The sequence below is a fragment of the Coregonus clupeaformis genome, chromosome 12 (assembly GCF_020615455.1).
Source record: "Coregonus clupeaformis isolate EN_2021a chromosome 12, ASM2061545v1, whole genome shotgun sequence".
Classification (NCBI taxonomy): Eukaryota; Metazoa; Chordata; class Actinopteri; order Salmoniformes; family Salmonidae; genus Coregonus; species Coregonus clupeaformis.
The window spans coordinates 7,690,242-7,712,554 of record NC_059203.1 but is presented as its reverse complement, the minus strand read 5'-3'; the positions used below and the strand labels follow the sequence as shown (position 1 = coordinate 7,712,554).

The 22,313-nt window shown below is 44.9% G+C and overlaps 1 protein-coding gene across 3 annotated transcripts in view; it reads right to left on the bottom strand.

Moving 5' to 3' along the window:
- Window positions 1–14,505: 14,505 nt before the first annotated feature.
- The window catches only part of LOC123492031 (prickle-like protein 2), a 105,220-nt gene continuing 97,412 nt past the window's right edge, over window positions 14,506–22,313 (bottom strand). For all 3 annotated transcript variants that reach the window (XM_045223682.1, XM_045223684.1, XM_045223683.1), the window contains 3 exons: window positions 18,376–18,562; window positions 16,309–17,241; window positions 14,506–16,043 (listed from right to left, as the gene is read on the bottom strand). In XM_045223682.1, the coding sequence (XP_045079617.1) occupies window positions 15,121–16,043; window positions 16,309–17,241; window positions 18,376–18,562 (2,043 nt within the window). In that variant the 3' untranslated portion in view covers window positions 14,506–15,120. The remainder of the gene's footprint in view (window positions 16,044–16,308; window positions 17,242–18,375; window positions 18,563–22,313) is intronic.

The window sequence follows — 22,313 nt, the reverse complement described above, 5'->3', positions numbered from 1 at the left end:
CGACTCCTCTCTCTCTTTGTCCTCCTCTGACTCTCATTGCCTCCATGCTTGCAAAGTTCTAAAAATGGCTTACCTGAGGCCTATTTGTAGTGCTAAGGCTCAGACTGATTGGTGTTCTGTTTTCTGTGCAAGTGTTTTCAGGTGTGTATGTAAGTGCATACAATTGCCAGATGAGTTTGGCATTTTGAACAGAGTGTTTTCCCAATGATAACAGGTGATTTCGTTTTTGAACAAAGTGTCTAATGTAAGAAAACGTGTGTAGTGTTTCGCAATAAGTGTGTTACAGAATTGCAAACAAAGTGCAAAGTTGACATTGTGTTTAAGCTATGGTTACACTGTGTTTAAGGTATGCTACAAGAAGTTTAGGTATTGAGGCTTTGGTCTAAGCATTCGGTTTTAGTGTGTAAGCAATGGGCAAAAACTGTAATGGAAAATGCTGACACTGAGGTAAATATCATGGACACATATAGCAGGTATTTCAGTCTGAGCATTTGTGTCAAATAAAGGGTTAGACTTAGACCAAACAGTATCCATGACAATGCAATGTTCTATATCTAAACTGTAAACTAAACTGTCAATAATAATAGATTGATCTTGGGAAGATGAACACTCGATTTTGTCATATTTAAGTGTAAGGGATAGACTATATTGGTTTATTATTTCTAGTGCTGTAGTAAAATAAAAAATATATAAAAAACATTCTAGTGCTGTAGTGACATCATGCTCTCAACAGATGGCAGAGTTTATCTGCGTTGTGAAAACAACATCATTCAAGGCATGACAGAATAGAGTTGAATCTCCTACAGTAGGTAAGGAGAACATATCTCCCAAAACTCCAATACTGAACCATGCTGTGGCACTGTAATACATTCATATTAACATATTAACATATTCTCTGATGGAATGAGTGATAAAAATAGGTTTGGTTGACTGATGCTGCTTCTCAATACAACAATATCGTATGTCTCTGAGAATGTATTTATTTAAAGTCCATTCTCTATCCTTTACTGTTTTCCCTGCTCCTCCATATTAAGCACTCAGGAACAATATTGCAAACAAAACTTTCATGGTGGGGGGGGTGACAGAGGGAGCGAGAGAGGGAGGAGAGAGAGATAGAAAAGGGCAACCAGTGAAGAACAAACACCATTGTAAATACAACCCATATTTATGTTTATTTATTTGCACATTGTTACAACACTGTATATAGACATAATATGACATTTGAAATGTCTTTATTCTTTTGGAACTTCTGAGTGTAATGTTTACTGTTAATATTTATTGTTTATTTCACTTCTGTTTACTATCTACTTCACTTGCTTTGGCAATGTTAACATATGTTTCCTATGCCAATAAAGCCCTTAAATTGCATTGAAATTGAATTGAAATTGAATTGAAATTGAATTGAAATTGAATTGAAATTGAATTGAAATTGAATTGAAATTGAATTGACAGAGATAGATAGTGTGTGTGTGTGAGAGAGAGCGAGAGAGATAGCGAGCGAGAGAGAGAGAGAGGGGAATAGAGAGAAAGAGAAGAGTGTGTGAGTGAGTGATGGAGAATAATATGATGTAGTTGTGGTGATTTAGTACAGGTGGCACACAGATGGGACCCCCTCTGGGACCTGGAGCCGTTAATGAGTCACTGCCAGAGAGCCTGGGGATGTCATCATGAACCAGACACATCCCTCTGGCACGGCAGGATAAAGGTACCCGGTGTGCCACTCCCCATTACCATGAGATTCTTCCCAGTCATTTGATCTGTGGATTACTACCCACCCCCAAGCTGGCACAGTTTCAGTGTGGATGTGGCAGATCAGGAAACAACACATTATGAAGGGAAATGCTGCATGCAAATTTAACCAGGATTCCAGAATGATTATACTACTGATGTAGAGCTGTAAACAGTATACCAAACATTAGGAACACCTTCCGAATACTGAGTTGCACTTGGAAAAGAGACCCTTAATCCCAGATTTGGGACCACACAGCCACTCCACTGAATAGCAAGCTAGTGATTGCTTTGCAATGCTTACAGTTAGCCACTGATTCCTTCCAAACCACTCATTGTTGAATTTGCGATTTCGATCTTGTTGTGTAATGTTTATGTCCAATGGCCGATGAGCACTGATACGTTTTATCTACAATTTCTCTTCATTATTTCTCTTCATATGACAACGATTAAAAAGGATTTGCCAGTAGATTGTCGACTTGATTCATGATGATGACTGCTAGCTAAGATTTTGAAAGTATGATGTTGACATGATCAGTCCAATCAAAGCTACTGTAGATATAACGTGATTTGATGTCATTCTATCTGTGGTCAATGACCTTGAGCCTTCTTGGATGGGCACTTCTAATGTAACTCCATGGCAGCACACAAGGGGCTTGAATTTCCGAGCTCTACCCTTAGACTTGGCGGTGACGTAGTGTCCCCATGAGTGACAGAACACTGAGCCAATCACGGCACAACTAGAGAACATTACCAACACCTACACTCCGTATTTTCCGCTGGCTGCCCCACCACCACAGAAAGCACTGAGCACCTGCATTTTGGAGCTGCCTTACTCAAGAAAGCAAAAAAGAGACCATGTTTGTATGCTGCTTTATTAAGTAATTTACCTTTTATAAATTTTTTACATTGTTTGCAAACTGATATGTGACACGTATTAATGCCCAAATAACATGCAAAACAGGCAAGCCACCCCCCCCAAAAAAAGTATATATTATTTACAATTATGATTATTTTTTAGCTAAAAATGAGGGCTCTGCCCCACCTGCCCTGAATGACAGGTCGCCATTTTATGTCTCTGCGTGCGGTTTGAAGGAAGATGCTAAAAAGCGTTAGCACAATTGCTAACTAGCATTAACGCAATGACTGGAAGTCTAACTGCTAGCATACTAGTAGATACTGTAGACTTCCAGTCATTGCGCCAAGGCTAGTTAGCATTGTCTTGCGAAACTATCTCTAACTTCCTTCATACTGGAGAGAGACATAAAAATGGTATCCAGAAATTCATCTGAATCTGGGGAAGTAGATAAAGCTTCATTGCCAAAATCCTGAGGTAAACCTTTAACACACTATCCTCATCAGAGGTTAGGCTCAGGACAGCCAAAGGCTCTCATGCACAACTATGTGAAGGAGTGGGTCCCATCGTTTAGGAGAGGACTCTGTGTGGTCATCAGAGAAGGAAATCCCCTCCTGCCCTCCTGAACCTCAGTCACGATTATGGGTCATATGGTCCAATTATCCAGAAACATCCGGCTTTAGTCAGCAGAATATAGAGAAAGCCTGCAAATGTCTCTGTATCAATATAATCATCATCTGAGGTTGACAAATTGCCTTTAATCGTTTTATCTCTTCTCACCTTCCAACAGAGTAATTTCATCCCACATTGATTAATCAATCTCAATGTCAGCTACTATCAAAGGTCAGGTATGAGGCTACCTTTATCGCTGTGCAATGTATGTGTGTGGACTGACTCTGCGTTGTTAGGGTGATTTCTTACCATGGTAATTGGACACACATGACGAGGGGGAGACGGCCAGTAAACCTGAGCCATTCCTGTCACGCCTCTTCTATTCACCAGCCTGGGCCCCCATGTGTGTGTATCCGTATGCTGTGTGTGTGTGTGTGCAGAGTGTGATAACACACCAGCATTCTTCAGTTGTAAATAATTGAATCAGGCTATTTAAGTCCCCTCAGAGCAGAGCTGTAATTTGGTGCAGTTTTGCTCTTAAGGACCGGTAATTATAGCTGTTAAGGACTTCCAAAACAACTCAAGACCTTCACTTCTTTCTCCAAGTAGGGAACAAATTACATCTGTGCTGTTGGACATGTCTGGACAAGGTGCTGTATGAAAAGACACATTTTCCAATTAAAATGCGGAGACCAAATTCTGTCCACATGCCTAATGTGATCGAATACTCTCTCACTATATATATGTTTACGAATGATAAAAACTCATTATTGTGAATGATAAAAGTCATTATTTTGAAGACACTCAAGTGGGTAAACACATTCAGTACTCTATACATAGCCTACGTCACAGGTGCCTTCTCTGTGCTGGCTTTGAAGACCATTTAAAAGCTTCTGACCTGCCTTGGCGATCTCAGCAGAGACAGGAGAGTTCTCCATCTTTATGTCTCAGCTGTCCATCTGACCACCATCCATGTGCATACCTCATAGTTAACCAAGACACAGCTTAATGTTCTCAGAACAGAACCGTCTCTGACACACTAGAATAGAAAGATGTGTTCTGTGCGCATCGCTGGGCAACGTGGTAGTGTTACCAGTCATGGTCATGATACAGGAACAAGCTCTGGGTTTCAGACTCTCTGTGTTTCATCCAATGAAGCCCTCTGTCTTCTAGCTTTAGAATTGCACATGACCCTGAGTGCCATGCATGCCTGGGGCAGTGGAATGTCAGGAACATTGGTTAATTGGCTGTTACATTCTAAGGACATTCTATTTAGAGTAATCTGAATGCTCTTCATGAGTCCTAAACTGACCACGAGAGACTGCCAGTAAGAAGCACAAACAGACATAACAGATATATCTTTGTTAGCAGTTTTCACAGTAACGGATGATCTATCACAAAACTAATGTGCCACACTTCTTTTCAGTCTCTTTGTTGGCCTGCAGTAGTTTAGCTTCATTTGAAATATGTAATCGTCATTAGCTTAGGCAGGATCAACTTAATTCTACAATTAAAATGTAAATTGAAAGACAAGCTGTTCTCGAGTTGGCATGCTTTGGATGTTACATACTTTGACACCTACCATGCTTTTCACAAGCCCCCATACAAACACCATATGTTAAACAAGTATAGAAGTATTCAAACCGCATTCCCATAAGAATGTACTGTGTAAATATGACGTGGACCATGACATTCAGTAAGACAAATAACAAACATGTTATAACCACTAACCAGAGCTATATATTTAGAATAAATATATGGCTCTGGATATAAGTAATTGATCATACTGGGTTGAGTGAGTTTATCCATCCACAGAGATGTGTGTTCTCTCCAGTGGGTGTAATCTGCCTGGAGTCAGCCGGTCCCCAGCGGACCAGACCACTGTCACTGTCCTGCATAAACACAACACAGGGATTATCCTCTATGGCGCATCCCAGAAAGCATATGGCCACAATCTGTGGCATTTCAGACAGCATCTCAGCTCTGCTTTAATTAAAAACATGGAAAAGCCACAGACTCTCTCTCAGTGCCAAACCATCGACACACTGACTGACTGTCAACCCCTCTGTCCTTGGGCAAAAGCCCTGCAGGTTTGAGAATAATTAAATTAATTAATATGTGAATAAATATATGGATTGGGTTGATGAAGTAAAACTGTGCTCTGATGTGTTTGAAATAAGTTTCTGCTGCCCCGTGATGGGAAACCAAGCCTCTATCTCCAGATGACTGGAGATAGAGTAGACTTTTTAGTTTTGTTTTCCAGGACTCATTACTTTGGAAACAATGATGCAGTGACAATGTGCATCTCTGCAGGTATGACTTAGGCAGTGGCAGCAGGGGCATCATGCACCCATTATTTTAGAGGGGGCAAGAAGTATGTGAGGATGGAGGCGGGGTGGTCCGGAGAGAATATTGCCTTTTCAAACACCTGAAACAGCTTCCTGCAATCTAGAGCCATAATCACAAAATACGTCTATTTTTCTGCATAGGTTATCTAAGCATACCTCTTTACCTGTTCAATTGTCATTTAAACCAAGCATTTTTCTGCATATCTAAGCATGCCTCTTGAGCTGTCTGTATCATCTTGACTGGTAAAGAAACTATGCTTCTCTGCATCTCTGCTAAAATCTAGGTAAAAGAATGAAAGGAATGTGAGTCTTATTGAGTACATTTAATAATTGCTTGCTTTTCTAAAGTCTACCAACCTTGCCAGCAGGAATGCCAGCTAAAATAGTTAGACAAGCTACTCTAGCTTGATTGATAGCCTGAAATGGCTTGGCGGCTAGTTATGAGGTTGGGAGATTGGGAACCTATCTAGCTGGCTAGCTAAATTCAACTTCAAAAAATTGCTAGGTGGCTATTATTACAGAGAAAAAACAAAACAGTTGTGTTTTATTTATTAATCAAGAAGGAATCAATAGGCTACATAGCTTGATCACATTCATTTACAAACATATCTCCTGCCCATTACCTGCAGCTCAAATCAAATCAAATGCTGTGTGTGTCACTCTACTGTACACTCTCTCCGCCTCCAACTCCTTCTGCACCTTGGAAGGAACCACTTAGTAGGGAGAATGGGGAATGCCTGGTCCAGTCAGTGCGCCCCCTCTACAAAATACATCTGACAAATCTTTTTACAAACAATTATGATAAAACGTTGGCTTAAAAATTTAGTTGAGTAATTAATTTGATAACTGAAAAAGACAAAAAACAAGACAAATCTGGGCATGACACCACTGAGTGGCAGTGGCCTACGGGCCCAGTAAAAGAGGCTAAAAATACAGAATCCCTCAGTTGTCTCATGTTTGTGCAGCTGTTTTGGTCATAACAGTCAACAAAATGAGAACTCCTTTCTCCCCGTTATTTGACCGCCGCAAAGTATATATGAACACTGGAAGACATGCCATCTGAAGGAACCTACACAGAGTGCATTCGGAAAGTATTCAGACCTCTTCTCTTTTTCCACATTTTCTTACGTTACAGCCGTATGCTAAAATGGATTAAAAAAAAAAAAAATCCTCATCAATCTACACACAATACACCATGATGACGAAGCGAAAACAGGTTTTTTGAAAATGTGCACATTTATTAAACATAAAAAACAGAAATACCTTATTTACATAAGTATTCAGACCCTTTGCTATGAAACTCGAAATTGAGCTCAGGTGCATCCTGTTTCCATTTATCCTCCTTGAGATGTTTATTCAACTTGATTGGAATCCACCTGTGGTAAATTCAATTGATTAGACATGATTTGGAAAGGCACACACCTGTCTATATAAGGTCCCGCAGTTGACAGTGCATGTCAGAGCAAAAACCAAGCCATGAGGTCGAAGGAATTGTCCGTAGAGCTCCGAGACAGGATTGTGTCGAGGCACAGATCTGGGGAAGGGTACCAAAACATTTCAGCAGCATTGAAGGTCCCCAAGAACACAGTGGCCTCCATCATTCTTAAATGGAAGAAGTTTGGAACCTCCAAGACTCTTCCTAGAGCTGGCCTCCCGGCCAAACTGAGCAATCGGGGGAGAAGGGCCTTGGTCAGGGAGGTGACCAAGAACCTGATGGTCACTCTGACAGAGCTCCAGAGTTCCTCTATGGACATTGGAGAACCTTCCAGAAGGACAACCATCTCTGCAGCACTCCATCAATCAGGCCTTTATGGTAGAGTGGCCAGACGGAAGCCACTCCTCAGTAAAAGGCACATGACAGCCCGCTTGGACTTTGCCAAAAGGTACCCAAATGACTCTCATGTAGGGGTGTAACGATCCATCTACTACATCGATGTATCGATTTATATTCCTATGATCCAACTACATCGATCTGTGCTCGGCGAGTTGGCCTTTTGGACAACATATATCAATCTAACATCGTTTTAAAATGTAATAAATCGATTGTATCGATACTAGGCAATAACCCATTGGATTTAAGCACGTCAGACTTTATATGGATGTTTTTTCTTAGCACTTTTAATGATAAAGGCTTTAAACATTACTCGATTCAGTCTGCCTATCTGTGACGTCATCGCCCCGCGCCAGCAGCAGCGCAAAGGCGCAAAGACAACAAAACATAGCATGGCGGACGACAGAGGAGAAGCCGACGAGCGAGAAATTATCAAGCCACCATTGCGGTCCTTACAAGAAACAGGAATCTAGGAAACTTCACCTGCACTGTCCAGTATCCAGGTATTTATTTCAGTCACACTGGTTGAATTTTTGGCTAAAAGGTTACTGAATCGATTTCAAGTCACTGAATCGTTTCGGATCGTATCGTTCTAAATGAACCAATATCGTCCTTGAATCGTATCGACAACCACGAATCGTGATACAAATCGAATCGTTGTTAAAACGAATCGTTACACCCCTACTCTCATGTGAAACAAGATTCTCTGGTCTGATGAAACCAAGATTGAACTCTTTGGCCTGAATGCCAAGCGTCACGTCTGGAGGAAACTTGGTGGTGGCAGCATCATGCTGTGGGGATGTTTTTCAGCAGCAGGGACTGGGAGACTAGTCAGGATCGAGGGAAAGATGAACGGAGCAAAGTACAGAGAGATCTTTGATGAAAACCTGCTCCAGAGCGCTCAGGACCTCAGAATTGGGGCGAAGGTTCACCTTCGGACAGGACAACGACCCTAAGCACACAGCAGGAGTGGCTTTGGGACAAGTCTCTGAATATCCTTGTGTGGCCCAGCCAGAGCCCGGACTTGAACCTGATCGAACATCTCTGGAGAGACCTGAAAATAGTTGTGCAGCGATGCTCCCCATCCAACCTGACAGAGCTTGAGAGGATCTGCAGAGAAGAATGGGAGAAACTCCCCAAATATAGGTGTGCCAAGCTTGTAGCGTCATACCCAAGAAGACTCGAGGCTGTAATCGCTGCCAAAGGTTCTTCAACAAAGTACTGAGTAAAGGGTCTGAATACTTATGTAAATGTGATATTTCAGTTGTGTTTTTATACATTTGCAAAAACCTGTTTTTGCTTTGTCATTATGGGGTATAGTGTGTACATTGATGAGGGGGAAAAAACAATTTAATCAATTTTAGAATAAGGCTGTAATGTAACAAAATGTGGATAAAGTCAAGGGGTCTGTAAACACACTAATTCATCCAACATGTCAGTAGCATCCCACTGGGCAAAAACTGGTTGAATCAACATTGTTTCTACTTCATTTCAACCCCAAAAAATCAATATGATGACATTGAACCAATTTGGAAAACTAATTGGATTTGCAAAAAGTAATCAAAGTACACTTCCTGTCATAAGTTTTAGAACACCTACTCATTCAAGGGGTTTTCTTTATTTTTACTGATGGACTGTCGTTTCTCTTTGCTTATTTGAGCTGTTCTTGTCATAATATGGACTTGGTCTTTACCAAATAAGGCTATCTTCTGTATACCCCACCTACCTTGTCACAACACAACTGATTGGCTCAAACGCATTAAGAAGGAAATAAATTCTACAAATGAACTTTTAAGAAGGCACACCTGATAATTGAAATGTATTCCAGGTGACTACCTCATGAAGCTGGTTGAGAGAATGCCAAGTGTGTAAAGCTGTCATCAAGGCTCATGCTGCCAAACATGCCCTTGTAAAACTGACTATCCTACCGATCCTTGACTTCGGCGATGTCATTTACAAAAAAGCCTCCAACACTCTACTCAGCAAATTGGATGTAGTCTGTCACAGTGCCATCCGTTTTGTCACCAAAGCCCCATACACTACCCACCACTGTGACCTGTACGCTCTTGTTGGCTGGTCCTCACTACATATTCGTTGCCAAACCCACTGGCTCCAGGCCATCTATATATCACTGCTAGGCAAATCCCTGCATTATCTTAGCTCATTGGTCACCATAGCAACACCCACCCGTAGTATGCGCTCCAGCAGGTATATCTCACCGGTCATCCCCAAAGCCAACACCTCCTTTGGCCGTCATTCCTTCCAGTTCTCTGCTGCCAATGACTGGAATGAACTGCAAAAATTTCTGAAGCTGGAGACTCTTATCTCCCTCACTAACTTTAAGCATCAGTTGTCAGAGCACCTTACCGATCACTGCACCTGTACACAGCCCATCTGAAATTAGCCCACCAAACTACCTCATCCCCATATTGTTATTTATTTTGCTCATTTGCACCCCAGTATCTCTATTTGCACATCATCTCTTGCACATCTATCTTTCCAGTGTTAATACTAATTGTAATTATTTTGCACTATGGCCTATTTATTGCCTTACTTCCATAACTTGCTACATTTGCACACACTGTATTTATATTTTCTGTTGAATTTTTTACTTTATGTTTTGTTTTACCCCATATGTAACTCTGTGTTGTTGTTTTTATCGCACTGCTTTGCTTTATCTTGGCCAGGTCGCAGTTGTAAATGAGAACTTGTTCTCAACTGGCCTACCTGGTTAAATAAAGGTGAAATAAAAAAATAAAAAAGGCAAAGGGTGGCTATTTGACATTTCTCAAATATAAAATATATTTTGATTTGTTTAACACTTTTTGGGTTACTACATGATTCCATATGTGTTATTTCATAGTTTTGATGTCTACGCTATTATTCTACAATGTAGAACATAGTAAAAAATAAAGAAAAACCCTTGATTGTGTATGTGTTCGAAAACTTTTGACTGGTAGTGTAAGGGCATTTAGTCTTTTTTTCATCCAACTCTTAACCTAAATCCAATGACATCGTGATTTGTTTTATGATTTCACGTTGAATTCACGTTAGTTGACAACTCAACCAAATGTAAATTAAAACTAGACGTTGAACTGACGTCTGTGCCCTGTGGGATTGGTCTTCAATCACTTTTAATCTAGAGTGTGTAGTTAAGTACCTGGTTTTGAGACCTGCAGCAGAAGGGTGGGTGTGGAGTGGACACAGTTTACGGGGGCCAGAGACTTAGCTACCGTAATCCTCTGACCACATGGACATCAGACACAATCCAATTTAGAATTCTGTTACTTCACCTTTCAAACACAAACTTGACCTGGATCTCTTGTCTAAGTGTTGACCTGGATCTCTATCGTTTTGGATGTAAAGGTTGTATTAATTGAGGGGATAGCTTGTGAGTTACAAACAGTACTTCACTAAAGCCCATATGAATCCCATCAGCATAGTTATTAATGTGTTAATCCATAGAGCTGCATCAGCAGCACATAATTTATCTGGGTTTATGATTAGCTCAGCTAGAGTTCACAGACATCTGTTTGTAAACAGTGCCACAAAGGCCCAATAATCACAATATTTGCATCACTTCACTCATGACCTCATGGGGAATGACATTTACTGAGGGGTGACTTTTTAATCAGCGCTTTTGCCATGTTCTCATTCATTCATGCGTGAGCAGATGGCGAGGGTGACTGTTCACTGACAGACAAATCATCACATGAACACTGTCATGGATCTCCCTGGTACTGCTGCTCATTCCGTTCACCAGTTCCGGAGGTCTACGTCACCGGCCTTCTAGGCGTCACTGACATGGATCATTACCACCAACCCCGGACTGTCTTGTCTCATTACGCACACCTGGTTTCCATTCCCCCTGATTAGTATGTGTATATATGTGCCCGCTGTTCCCCATTGTCCTTGTCAATTATTGTCCCATGTCCGTTGGTCTCGTGAGTACCATGTATTGTGCTCTTGTTATTACGGATCTCGTCCCGTGTATGCTCTTTTGTTTGTGTTACACTCCTGTGTTTTATACATACGTGTTTGTTTTTGGTTTCGTCCCCGTCGTTTGCTATGATGTACCTTATGTTGGGTGGAGAAATAAAACTACTAATACAGTACGTATTCCTGCGCCTGTCTTCCTATCATTATACAATGTGACAGAATAATCAACCCATAAATGGAGACAGCGGGAAAGGCAGAGCTGGCGACCTTCGTAGAGACAGTCCAGCATCAATAGGACTGTCTCTTCAGACTCTGCAGCGCCATGGACAGCGTGCTTGCAACCATCATGCGTTTGGATGGGAATGTGCAGTCCCTCCAGTCTCCAGCACCGGTTCCGGCACCAGTCCCCACACAACCACTACCTGCCTCCATCCCATCTGAACCGGTCTGCGGAATACCCCTGTCCCTCCAGGAGTGCTTTGACGGCGCGCCAGCGAGATGCAAGGGGTTCCTTCTGAAATGCGACCTGCACCTCGCTCGCTACGCCGAGGCTGTCTCCGGGAGAGACAGGGTTGCCACCATCATCTCGGCACTGACCGGACGGGCCCTGGACTAGGGTGCCGCGGTCTGGGAAACGGGCGGACCCAGGTCGAGTCCTACGAGCGCGTCACCCTCCTCTTCCGCTCGGTTTGATCATCCTGTGGAGGGCCGAGAGGAGGGTGAGTGTCTACTCCGACTACGTCAGGGATCTAGGACCGCCTCGGAGTCGCCCTGGAGTTCGAGACCATTGCGGCCTCAACCGGATGGAACGAGTCGGCTCTGGTCACCGTTTTCCGCAGCGGACTGCAGGAGGAGGTACAGATGGAGTTAGCTTGCCGTGATGACAACCTGTCACTCGACCAGCTCATCAGCATGGCGATCCGGTTGGACAACCTCCTGCGGTCCCGACGAAGACCTGCACGGAATCCGGAGCCCATGGCTACACCTGCTCCGTGGCCAGAGCCGATGGAGTTGGGCTCTGCACGATTGGCTGAGGCAGAGTGTAGGAGAGGGAGGAATCTGGGCCTCTGCTCCTATTGTGGAGAAAGGGGTAATTCCTCCCCGACCTGCCCTCTATCCACTAATAGGCGAGGAGGTGACAAGCCAGGGAATTCCCTTGTTCCAACCCAGATAGGATGCAAGATCACCTCTCCTTTTCTGTCAACTCAACCAGTGTGTTTTCCCATTAAATTCCCTGAATACCCTAGCCCCTCACTCCCGTTAGCTCTGATTGACTCCGAAGCTGCCGGGAATCTTTTAGATAGCGCACTGGCCACTGCATTATGCATTCCTTTGGTTCCCCTACAGTCACCCATTCCGGTTCGAGCCCTGGATAATAGTCCAATAGGGACTGGGCTCGTACATCACATCACTGTTCCCATTTCTCTGCTGACCCATGACACTCATTTGTTTTATGTCTCCCCTGGTTGAGTTGGCATAACCCTGTTATTTCCTGGTCCGAGAGGAGACTGCTGGGTTGGGGGAGTGTCAGGGGAGGTGTCTCACGGTGTCTGTGAAAACCACTATGGTGGAAAGTCCGGACCACGCCACTCAAGTGGATTTACCGGAGGAATACCAGGATTTGCACCGGGTTTTCTCTAAGACCCAGGCTACACGCCTGCCTCCTCATCGCCCCTGGGACTGTGCCATTGACCTGCTGTCTGACGCAGTCCTCTCGAGAAGACACATCTATCCCCTCTCCTGTGCGGAGACCGAGGCCATGGAAACCTACATACAGGAGAGCCTCCAGCAGGGTTTTATCTGTCCCTCTACGTCATCAGCCTCCTCAAGTTTATTTTTTGTTAAGAAGAAAGATGGGGGACTGTGCCCCTGCATTGATTATCAAACACTGAATAAAGCCACCGTTGTTCAACTATCCATTACCCCTCATCCCAACCATTATCAAACAAACTCTTGGCGGTCAAGAAGGCTCTGAAGGCGTGGAGGCACTGGCTGGAGGGGTCCAAACACCCTTTCCTGGTGTGGATGGACCACTGCAACCTGGAGTACATCAGGGCAGCGGCTAAACCTAAGACAGGCCAGGTGGGCTCTATTCTTCGCCAGGTTCCAATTCACGCTTTCCTATAGGCCAGGCTCGAAGAACGTGAGGGTGGACGCCCTGTCTCGCCTCTATGACGCAGAGGAGAGGCAGGGAGAGGAGACCCCCATCATCCCTCCATTCCGTATTATCGCGCCAGTGGCGTGGGACATGGACGCCGACATATGACAGGCCTTGCGTATGGAACCCACACCTGCACAGTGCCCGGAGAACCACGCCTACGTGCCCACGGGTGTGCGGGACCGCATCCTTTCCTGGGCGCACACGGCGCCTGTGACTGGTCATCCTGGGATAGGCCGTACCATCGCCTGCCTGAATGAGAAGTACTGGTGGCCCACTTTGGCTAGGGACATCCGGGTTTACGTCTCTTCCTGCTCCATCTGTGCCCAGTCTAAGACACACAGACACCTCCCGTATGGAAAGCTCCTTCCCCTGCCGGTTCCACAATGACCCTGGTCTCACCTCTCGGTGGACTTTGTCACTGACCTTCCCCCCTCCCAGGGGAACACCACCGTTCTCGTCATTGTGGACCGGTTTTCCAAAGCTTGTCGCCTCCTTCCTCTGCCTGGGCTCCCGCCGGCCATGCAAACTGAGGCTCTTTTTACACACGTCTTCCGGCACTACGGGATCCCGGAGGACATTGTGTCAGATCGTGGCCCTCAGTTCACCTCACACATATGGAAAGCGTTCATGGAACGCCTGGGGGTCACGGTCAGTCTCACCTCCGGGTACCGTCCTCAAGCTAATGGGCAGGTGAAGAGGGTCAATCAGGAAGTGGGCAGGTTCCTGAGGTGTTACTGTCAGGACCGGCCGGGGAAGTGGGCGGATTTTCTACCTTGGGCTGAGTACGCGTAGAATTCCCTCCGCCACTCCTCCACTTACCTCACTCCTTTCCAGTGCGTGTTGGGGTATCAGCCGGCCCTGGCACCTTGGCATCCGAGCCAGACCGAGGCCCATGAGGTGGACGAGTGGTTATGGCGCGCTGAGGAGATCTGGAACGCTGCGCACACTCGTCTCCAGCGGGCCGTGCATCGGCACAAGGAACAGGCCGACCGCCACCACAGTCTTTAGTGAGGGAACGGACACCTGTCAATCTCTCTCTGAAATACTATTTTATTCCAATGCAGGACCACATTAGCATATAAACAGGCATGCATTTTCTATTCCTACATTATAGATATTCAATACATAAATGATTCTATCCATTCAAAATATAAAAATATGTGGGACCTCATTTACATAGTATTTACATTGCTTCCTTAATTTAGTGAATTCATTCATTTACTTATATACAGTACATCCTATAAACTTGAGTACAATGGTATATACCTAAATCACATTGCATGAAAAAGCTGGACCTTACTGAATTGTCTGTACCTTACAGTTGCTGCATGGAAATTACATTATTATTACGATTGCACGTTGGCTTTGATAAATATGGTGACAGACAAGCAGAGCGCAGTGTGAGAGTCAGAAAAATATAATCAATACTCAGGATAACTTCTGAAACATTAAATGGATAAACATGCAAAACATTTGTGCTGTCAACGGTTTACCCAACTGCATATCACACGCTGTCAACCTCACAATACTCAACAACTTCAGAGGAGTGGCTGTTTTTCTTTTTCTTTTTTGAACATATGAACTATGTTAGCGTATAAAGAGGGAGGGAGGGCACATTCTCTTGTCTCTTGCCATGGGGCAAATGTTAAGAGATTATGCAGTTCTTGCTTTTCCGGCGTTTACGGGTGTGCAGCTGTCCCCCTCTGCCGCTCATTTGGTGCGGTCCACCCACCCCTGTGGAGCTGTACTTGTGGAGGAGCTCCTGGCTGCTCAGGTACCTCAGCTGCACAGGCCTAGGAATGGGCTCTCCCAGGAAGTAACCCTCGTCCTCTGACTCAGACGATGAAGAGCAGGTGGAGCACCACTCGTCCTCATCCTCATAGTCATCCCAGGAGTAGGGCCCGGCGAGACGGCGGTGGGCACTGGGCTTCTGCAGGGTGAGGTCAGAGGTGGTGCGAGGGCACTGCCTGAATGGCTCTGGCCCCCTGCACCTCCCCCCTACACCCCCAAACGGGTCCCTGGTGCCCCGCGGAGGGGGGAACTGGTCATAGTCCTCCCTGACTCTCAGCTGGGGTCTCTCCCTGTGCTCAGCGGCCAGGTGCAGGGCGTTCTCCGAGCGAGAGCGTCTGGAGCGACGGGAGCGGTGGTGATGGTGTCTCCGGCGCTGAGGGGTGTCTTCAGGGGCAGCCATGCCCGGGCCCTCTCCTCGTCTCCGCGTGCGCTCGCTGATGGGCGGGAGGCGGGCAGCATTGGCACTGTTCACCAGGCTGACCCTGTCCTCCTCCTGGTAGGTGAAGCCGGCTGGCAGGCGGCTCATGCCCATCCCCAGGCCTTGGGGCTCACAGTACTGCAGAGGGTACTGCACCTGCACCGGGGGCTCCAGCTCCATGTAGGGCTGGCCTGAGGTGAGGCTGTGCAGGGAGTCAGAGCTGTGGAACTGGACAGAGGAGTTGAGGGTGCCCATGTTGCTCTTCTCTGACACATTCATGCCAGAGTCTTTGCTCAGGTCTGGCATGGAGAAACGAGACAGGTGCTCCTGGCGCTTCCCTCCTCCGTCTGCTGACATTCCTTCAGAGAAACAACAGGGGGGTTAGTCAGTGGTCAACTTCATCAGTTATCCTCATTATTATCATTATTACGTCAATAAATCTCATATCCATTGACATAATAGACATTACACTCTTATGAGAAAGGCATACAGTATGTAATTGCCTCTGGATAGGTTGCAGTATTCTGTGAGAAATAAATGTCCTAAGCAATTAAATACAGTATATTGCTTCAAATACAATCACATTAATTAATCTTCCCGCTATGGTGAATTTGGAAGAGTTACCTGTAGCGTTGGACAGGGCCAGTGACTCCATAGAACCCCTGGGTGTCTGCTCTACGGGAGTGAGCTGCTCCGTGAAGCTAAGTGCGCTGATGGGGTTCCTGCTGCGTCCCAGCTGGGGAAGCCCCACCTCCCTCTCCCTGTCCCTCTGGTTCTCCCTCTCCCTGTCCCTCTGGTTCTCCCTCTCCCTGTCCCTCTGGTTCTCCCTCTCCCTCTGGTTCTCCCTCTGGAACACATGCAGACTGACTGAGCGCTTATCAGAAAAGCCGTTGTGGTGTGACGAGCTGTGGGGTACGTCAAAGCTTTGCTGGGGTTTCAGTTTGGGGGGGTAGTAGTCCCCTGAACCTTGATGGAACCAGTTCTCATTCATAGAGCGGCCCTTCAGGGCTGAGATGGGCAGCCTCTTGGTGACACCTGTCTCCTTGGACCTGTGGTTTGGTTGGTTGCCCTGCCCGGGGGAGGTGGAATTATATGCAGTCCTGACGTTGCATTGGCTGGGCAGATGGAGTGGGGTGGGTGTTGCTGTGTGGTCTGATCGGCCCTCGTAGGGGTACGTGTCACCCCCCTGTCCCTGGCTCTGCCATGCCGGCGGCTCGCGGGTCAAACTGGGCGTCTGGCTGGACAGACTCAGCAAGTCCATCTGTAAGGAGAGAGGGTCCACCTCACCCGAAAACCTCCCCGCCTGCCCCCCGTTCTTTCCAGCCTTGGAGCTGCGGCGGGACTCTCGAGTGGAGCGTGCGCTCTGGAAGGCAGAGTCTGAGGAGTCTGACCCGTTAGGCTCCTCCCCCAGGCTGCAGGAGCGCGAGCAGAAGATCTGTCCCTGTTTGGGCAGGAAGGGGCGACCTAAGAGGGAGCTCTTACAGCGGGCACAGCAGAAACAGCCCTCTGTGGCGTGCCAGTGCTGACCATCATATGTCATCTGGCCCTGGTCAATGCCTGAGGGACAGAGGGGAAAACACTTATAAGCCAACATTTTTATGAGAAGGACCCAATAATCTTTACTCTTTTGCTCTGTAATGAGTCAATGCCTGCAACAGAGAACCATCAAGACTAATCATTGTGGAGATATTGTAGGTGGGGAATGTGAAAGATAAAGTGCTATAAGCAGCAAGGCAAATTAAGGCTAATCAAATACAAAACATCAGCTAAATATTCTAGAGGGAGAACTCCCTTATCAAAAGATATAGATATCGTCCATAAACTGGAACATTTTCCAACTCCATTTTAATAGGAAATGAGTAGGAAATTATAAGTAAACTTGAGTGAAGAAAGGCCCTGGGGCTACAACACTTAGCTGAGTTTAGGGGTAAACTCATTATGTACCATGCATTGCATTTTAAGTATGTTTGCAGTTGCCGGTGAGAACAGTCCTCGGTTAATGGCTGCCATCTGGTTTCAAATGGTTTCTGATGGTTTCCATTTATAATCAGTATTACTCAAATACTTTCTGTATCCTGTATAACAAATAATGACAGAGCTGCATGTCTGTTTGCTGAGGGCCGTGCCAGATCACAGCTGGGGATCCTGTTGAGGGATAAGCCAGCGGCTCTCTGGACTGAGAGAATAGCACAGAGATGGCACTGGGCCAACTGGTGATAAGTCGCTAGGTTTACCCTGTGAAAAGTAGTCCTGCTCAGAACGGGTTTGGTTAACATATAGAAAATTACCTTCTGAAAATGTATGAAACTGTTTATCTACTATATACATTTTAAATTGTTCACCCACTGATCTTTTTCCCCTTTGTGAAAACAGTGTTAAGTTCATCTAGTCTGTTTTAAAAGACACTACCTGTATCCGTGCCTTGGGGTATCTGCATGCCAGTGTTGAGTTAAATCATAGACACAGTTCAATTCTACTGAAAGCAGGTCATCTCTGCAGCCATGCATATTTCTCCCTGAAATGTTTCTCCAGGCTAAATCCAGGTCATTCCTCTGTTCTCTCTTAACATTACTGAAATTTTGCAGCTGAAATAGCGTCCCATTTGTCTTGCTTTACGTGTGCCAGTGCTCTAGCGCTCTACAGTAGGGTTTGTGCGTTGGCTCTGATGGATGGGGTGGGTGCGTGGCATACCGATGTGTTCCCCACAGGAGTCACAGTACTCTGCGTAGAGGGACTCGAAACAGCTGCAGCAGTAGGGACGGCCCTCCTTCATGATGTAGCGCTGGCCGCCCAGCACCGTCTCACACTCGAAACAGCAGAAGTGCTTCATGTGCCAGTGCCTACCCTCTGCCTCTGTGCACTCATCCGCAAAGATGATCTACAGACGGAGAGAGGAAAGAGAGGAGAGAGGGATGAGGAACGTATCATTTATCATGCTGCTTTTTCTCTGAGGCAAGGCCCTGCTCACCCAATTACAGAGAATGACAGGGCAAAGACTTCAAGGCCTCGCTGCCTGTAGCCCTCTTCCTCTCCCTATTCCTCCCCCATACTGACAGACACTGTCCTACTGTATTACACCATCCACACTGTCCACTCTTTGGGATCATGTGTATGGAGATCTAATGAAAATCAATGTTGAATTATTCCCATGTTATAGCAGTGTATTTCAAGACACCATATAGGCCTCCTCTGTTTACCCATGTCTAAATCATCTATTGTGTTTTGCATGGCAGTTAGTGTCACTAGCACTTATAGTAGTCAATATACTATTTGTTGTACTTCTGTTATATGTGTGGATGAGTATGGGAAAGCCTAAGACATCGAAACTATTAAATAACACATATGGAATCATGTAGTAACCAAAAAAGTGTTAAATGAATCAAAATATATTTTATATTTGAGATTCTTCAAATAGCCACCCTTTGCCTTGATGACAGCTTTGCACACTCTTGGCATTCTCTCAACCAGCTTCATGAGGTAGTCACCTGGAATGCATTTCAATTAACAGGTGTGCCTTCTTAAAAGTGGAATGTCTTTCCTTCTTAATGCGTTTGAGCCAATCAGTTGTGTTGTGACAAGGTAGGGGGGTATACAGAAGATAGCCCTATTTGGTAAAAGACCAAGTCCATATTATGGCAAGAACAGCTCAAATAAGCAAAGAGAGATGACAGTCCATCATTATTTTAAGACATGAAGGTCAGTCAATACGGACCATTTCAAGAACTTTGAAAGTTTCTTCAAGTGCAGTCGCAAAAACCATCAAGCGCTATGATGAAACTGGCTCTCATGAGGACCACCACAGGAATGGAAGACCCAAAGTAGCCAACAAGTGCTAAGCATATGTGAGACCTCCTTCAAGACTGTTGGAAAAGCATTCCAGGTGAAGCTGGTTGAGAGAATGCCAAGAGTGTGCAATGATGTCATCAAGGCAAAGGGAGGCTATTTGAAGAATCTCAAATTTAAAATATTTGTTTAACACTTTTTTGGTTACTACATGATTCCATATGTGTTATTTCATAGTTTTGAATTCTACAATGTAGAAAATAGTACAAATAAAGAAAAACCCTTGAATGAGTAGGTGTGTCCAAACTTTTGACTGCTACTGTACATTTTAAAACATGAACATGTAGTGTGTGTGTGTGCATCTATCAGTTACACATACATGTCAGTACATACACACAACAAGTAGGTCACATGGAGGAGAGGTGTTGTGCCGTGAGGTGTTGCTTTATTTGTTTTTTGAAACCAGGTTTGCTGTTCACTTGTGCTATATAAGATGGCTCTGTATAATACTGTATGTTTCCTTGAATTTGTTCTGGACATGGGAACTGTGAAAAGGCCCCTGGTGGCATGTCTGGTGGGGTAAGTCTGTGTGTCAGTGCTGTGAGTAAGTTGACTATGCAAACAATTTGGAATTTCCAACACATTAATGTTTCTTATAAAACCAAGAAGTGACACAGTCAGTCTTTCCTCAATCCAAGAGAGACTGGCATGCATAGTATTAATATAAGACCTCTGATTACAATGAAGAGCAAGACGTGTGGCTCTGTTCTGGGCCAGCTGCATATTTTCTTTGCAGCACTTGACCATATGACTGGACAATAATCAAGATAAAATAAAACTAGAGCCTGCAGGACTTGCTTCTTGGAGTTTGGTGTCAAAAAAGCAGACCACCTCTTTATTACAGACTGACCTATCCCCATCTTTATAACCATTGAATCTATAGGTTTTGACCATGACAGTTTACAATCTAAGGTAACACCAAGTAATTTAGTCTCCTCAACTTGTTCAACAGCCACGCCATTCATTACCAGATTCAGCTGAGGTCTACAATTTAGGGAATGATTTGCACCAAATACAATGCTCTTAGTTTTAGAGATGTTCAGGATCAGTTTATTACTGGTCACCCATTACAAAACAGACTGCAACTCTTTGTTAAGGGTTTCAGTGACTTCATTAGCTGTGGTTGCTGATGCGTATATGGTTGAATCATCAGCATACATGGGCACATATGCTTTGTTCACCGACGACTGTGTGGCAGCGCACGACTCCAACACCATCATTAAGTTTCCCGACGACAACGGTGGTAGGCCTGATCACCGACAACGATGAGACAGCATATAGGGAGTAGGTCAGAGACCTGGAAGTGTGGTGCCAGGATAACAACCTCTACCTCAACGTGAGCAAGACAAAGGCGCTTATTGTGGACTACAGGAAATGGAGGGCAGAACACACCCACATTCACATCGACGGGCTGTAGTGGAGCGGGTCGAGAGCTTCAAGTTCCTCAGTGTCCACATCACTAAGGACCTATCATGGTCCAAAAACATCAACATAGTCGTGATGAGGGCACGACAATGCCTCTTCGCTCTCAGGAGGCTGAAAAGATTTGGCATGGGCCCTCAGATTCTCAAAAGGTTTTACAGCTGCACCATTGAGAGCATCTTGACTGGCTGCATCACCGTTTGGTATGGCATTTGCTCAGCATTCCAACTGCAAGGCGCTACAGAGGGTAGTGCGTACGACCCAGTACATCACTGGGGCCGAACTCCCTGCCATCCAGGACCTCTATACCAGGCGGTGTCTGAGGAATGCCCTAAAAATGGTCAAAGACTTCAGCCACCCAAGTCATAGACTGTTCTCTCTGCACGGCAAGCAGTACCGGAGCGCCAAGTCTGTGACCAAAAGGCACCTGAACAGCTTCAACCCCAAAGCCATAAGACTACTGAACAGTTAATCAAATGTCTACCCGGACTATTTACATTGACCCCCTCTATTATTTATTTATCTTAATTGTTTTGCACTGACTCCCTTGCACTGGCTCTATGCACACTCACTAGACTCTACCCACACATACTACACTGACACTCCAACACACTACATACGCTCACACACACACACAACCACAGTGCCTTCCTTAAAGTATTCAGACCCCTTGACTTTTTCCACATTTTGTTACGTTACAGCCTTATTCTAAAATGGATTTAAAATCAAAATAATCCTCAGCAATCTACACACAATACCCCATAATGACAAAGCGAAAACAGGCTTTTAGAAATGTTTGCAAATGTATATATCTACAAAAAATATATATATATATATATATCCTTTGCTATGAGACTCAAAATTGAGCTCAGGTGCATCCTGTTTCCATTGATCATCATTGAGATGTTTCTACAGCTTGATTGGTGTCCACCTGTGGTTAATTCAATTGATTGGACATGATTTGCACATTCCTCATCCCTCTCTCCTCTCTTTCCTCTCTCCGTCTGTAGAAAGCCACACACCTGTCTATATAAGGTCCCACAGTTGACAGTGAATTTCAGAGCAAAAATCAAGCCATGAGGTTGAAGAAATAGCTGTGCAGCAACGCTCCCCATCCAACCTGACAGAGCTTGAGAGGATCTGCAGAGAGGAATGGGAGAAACTCCCCAAATACAGGTGTGCCAAAAATTTCTAAAAACCTGTTTTTGCTTTGTCATTATGGGGTATTGTGAGTAGATTGATGAGGGAAAAAAACTATTTAATCAATTTTAGAATAAGGTTGTAACGTAACAAAATGTGGAAAAAGTCAAGGGGTCTGAATACTTTCAGAATGCACTGTACATACTGTATTACCTCAATTACTT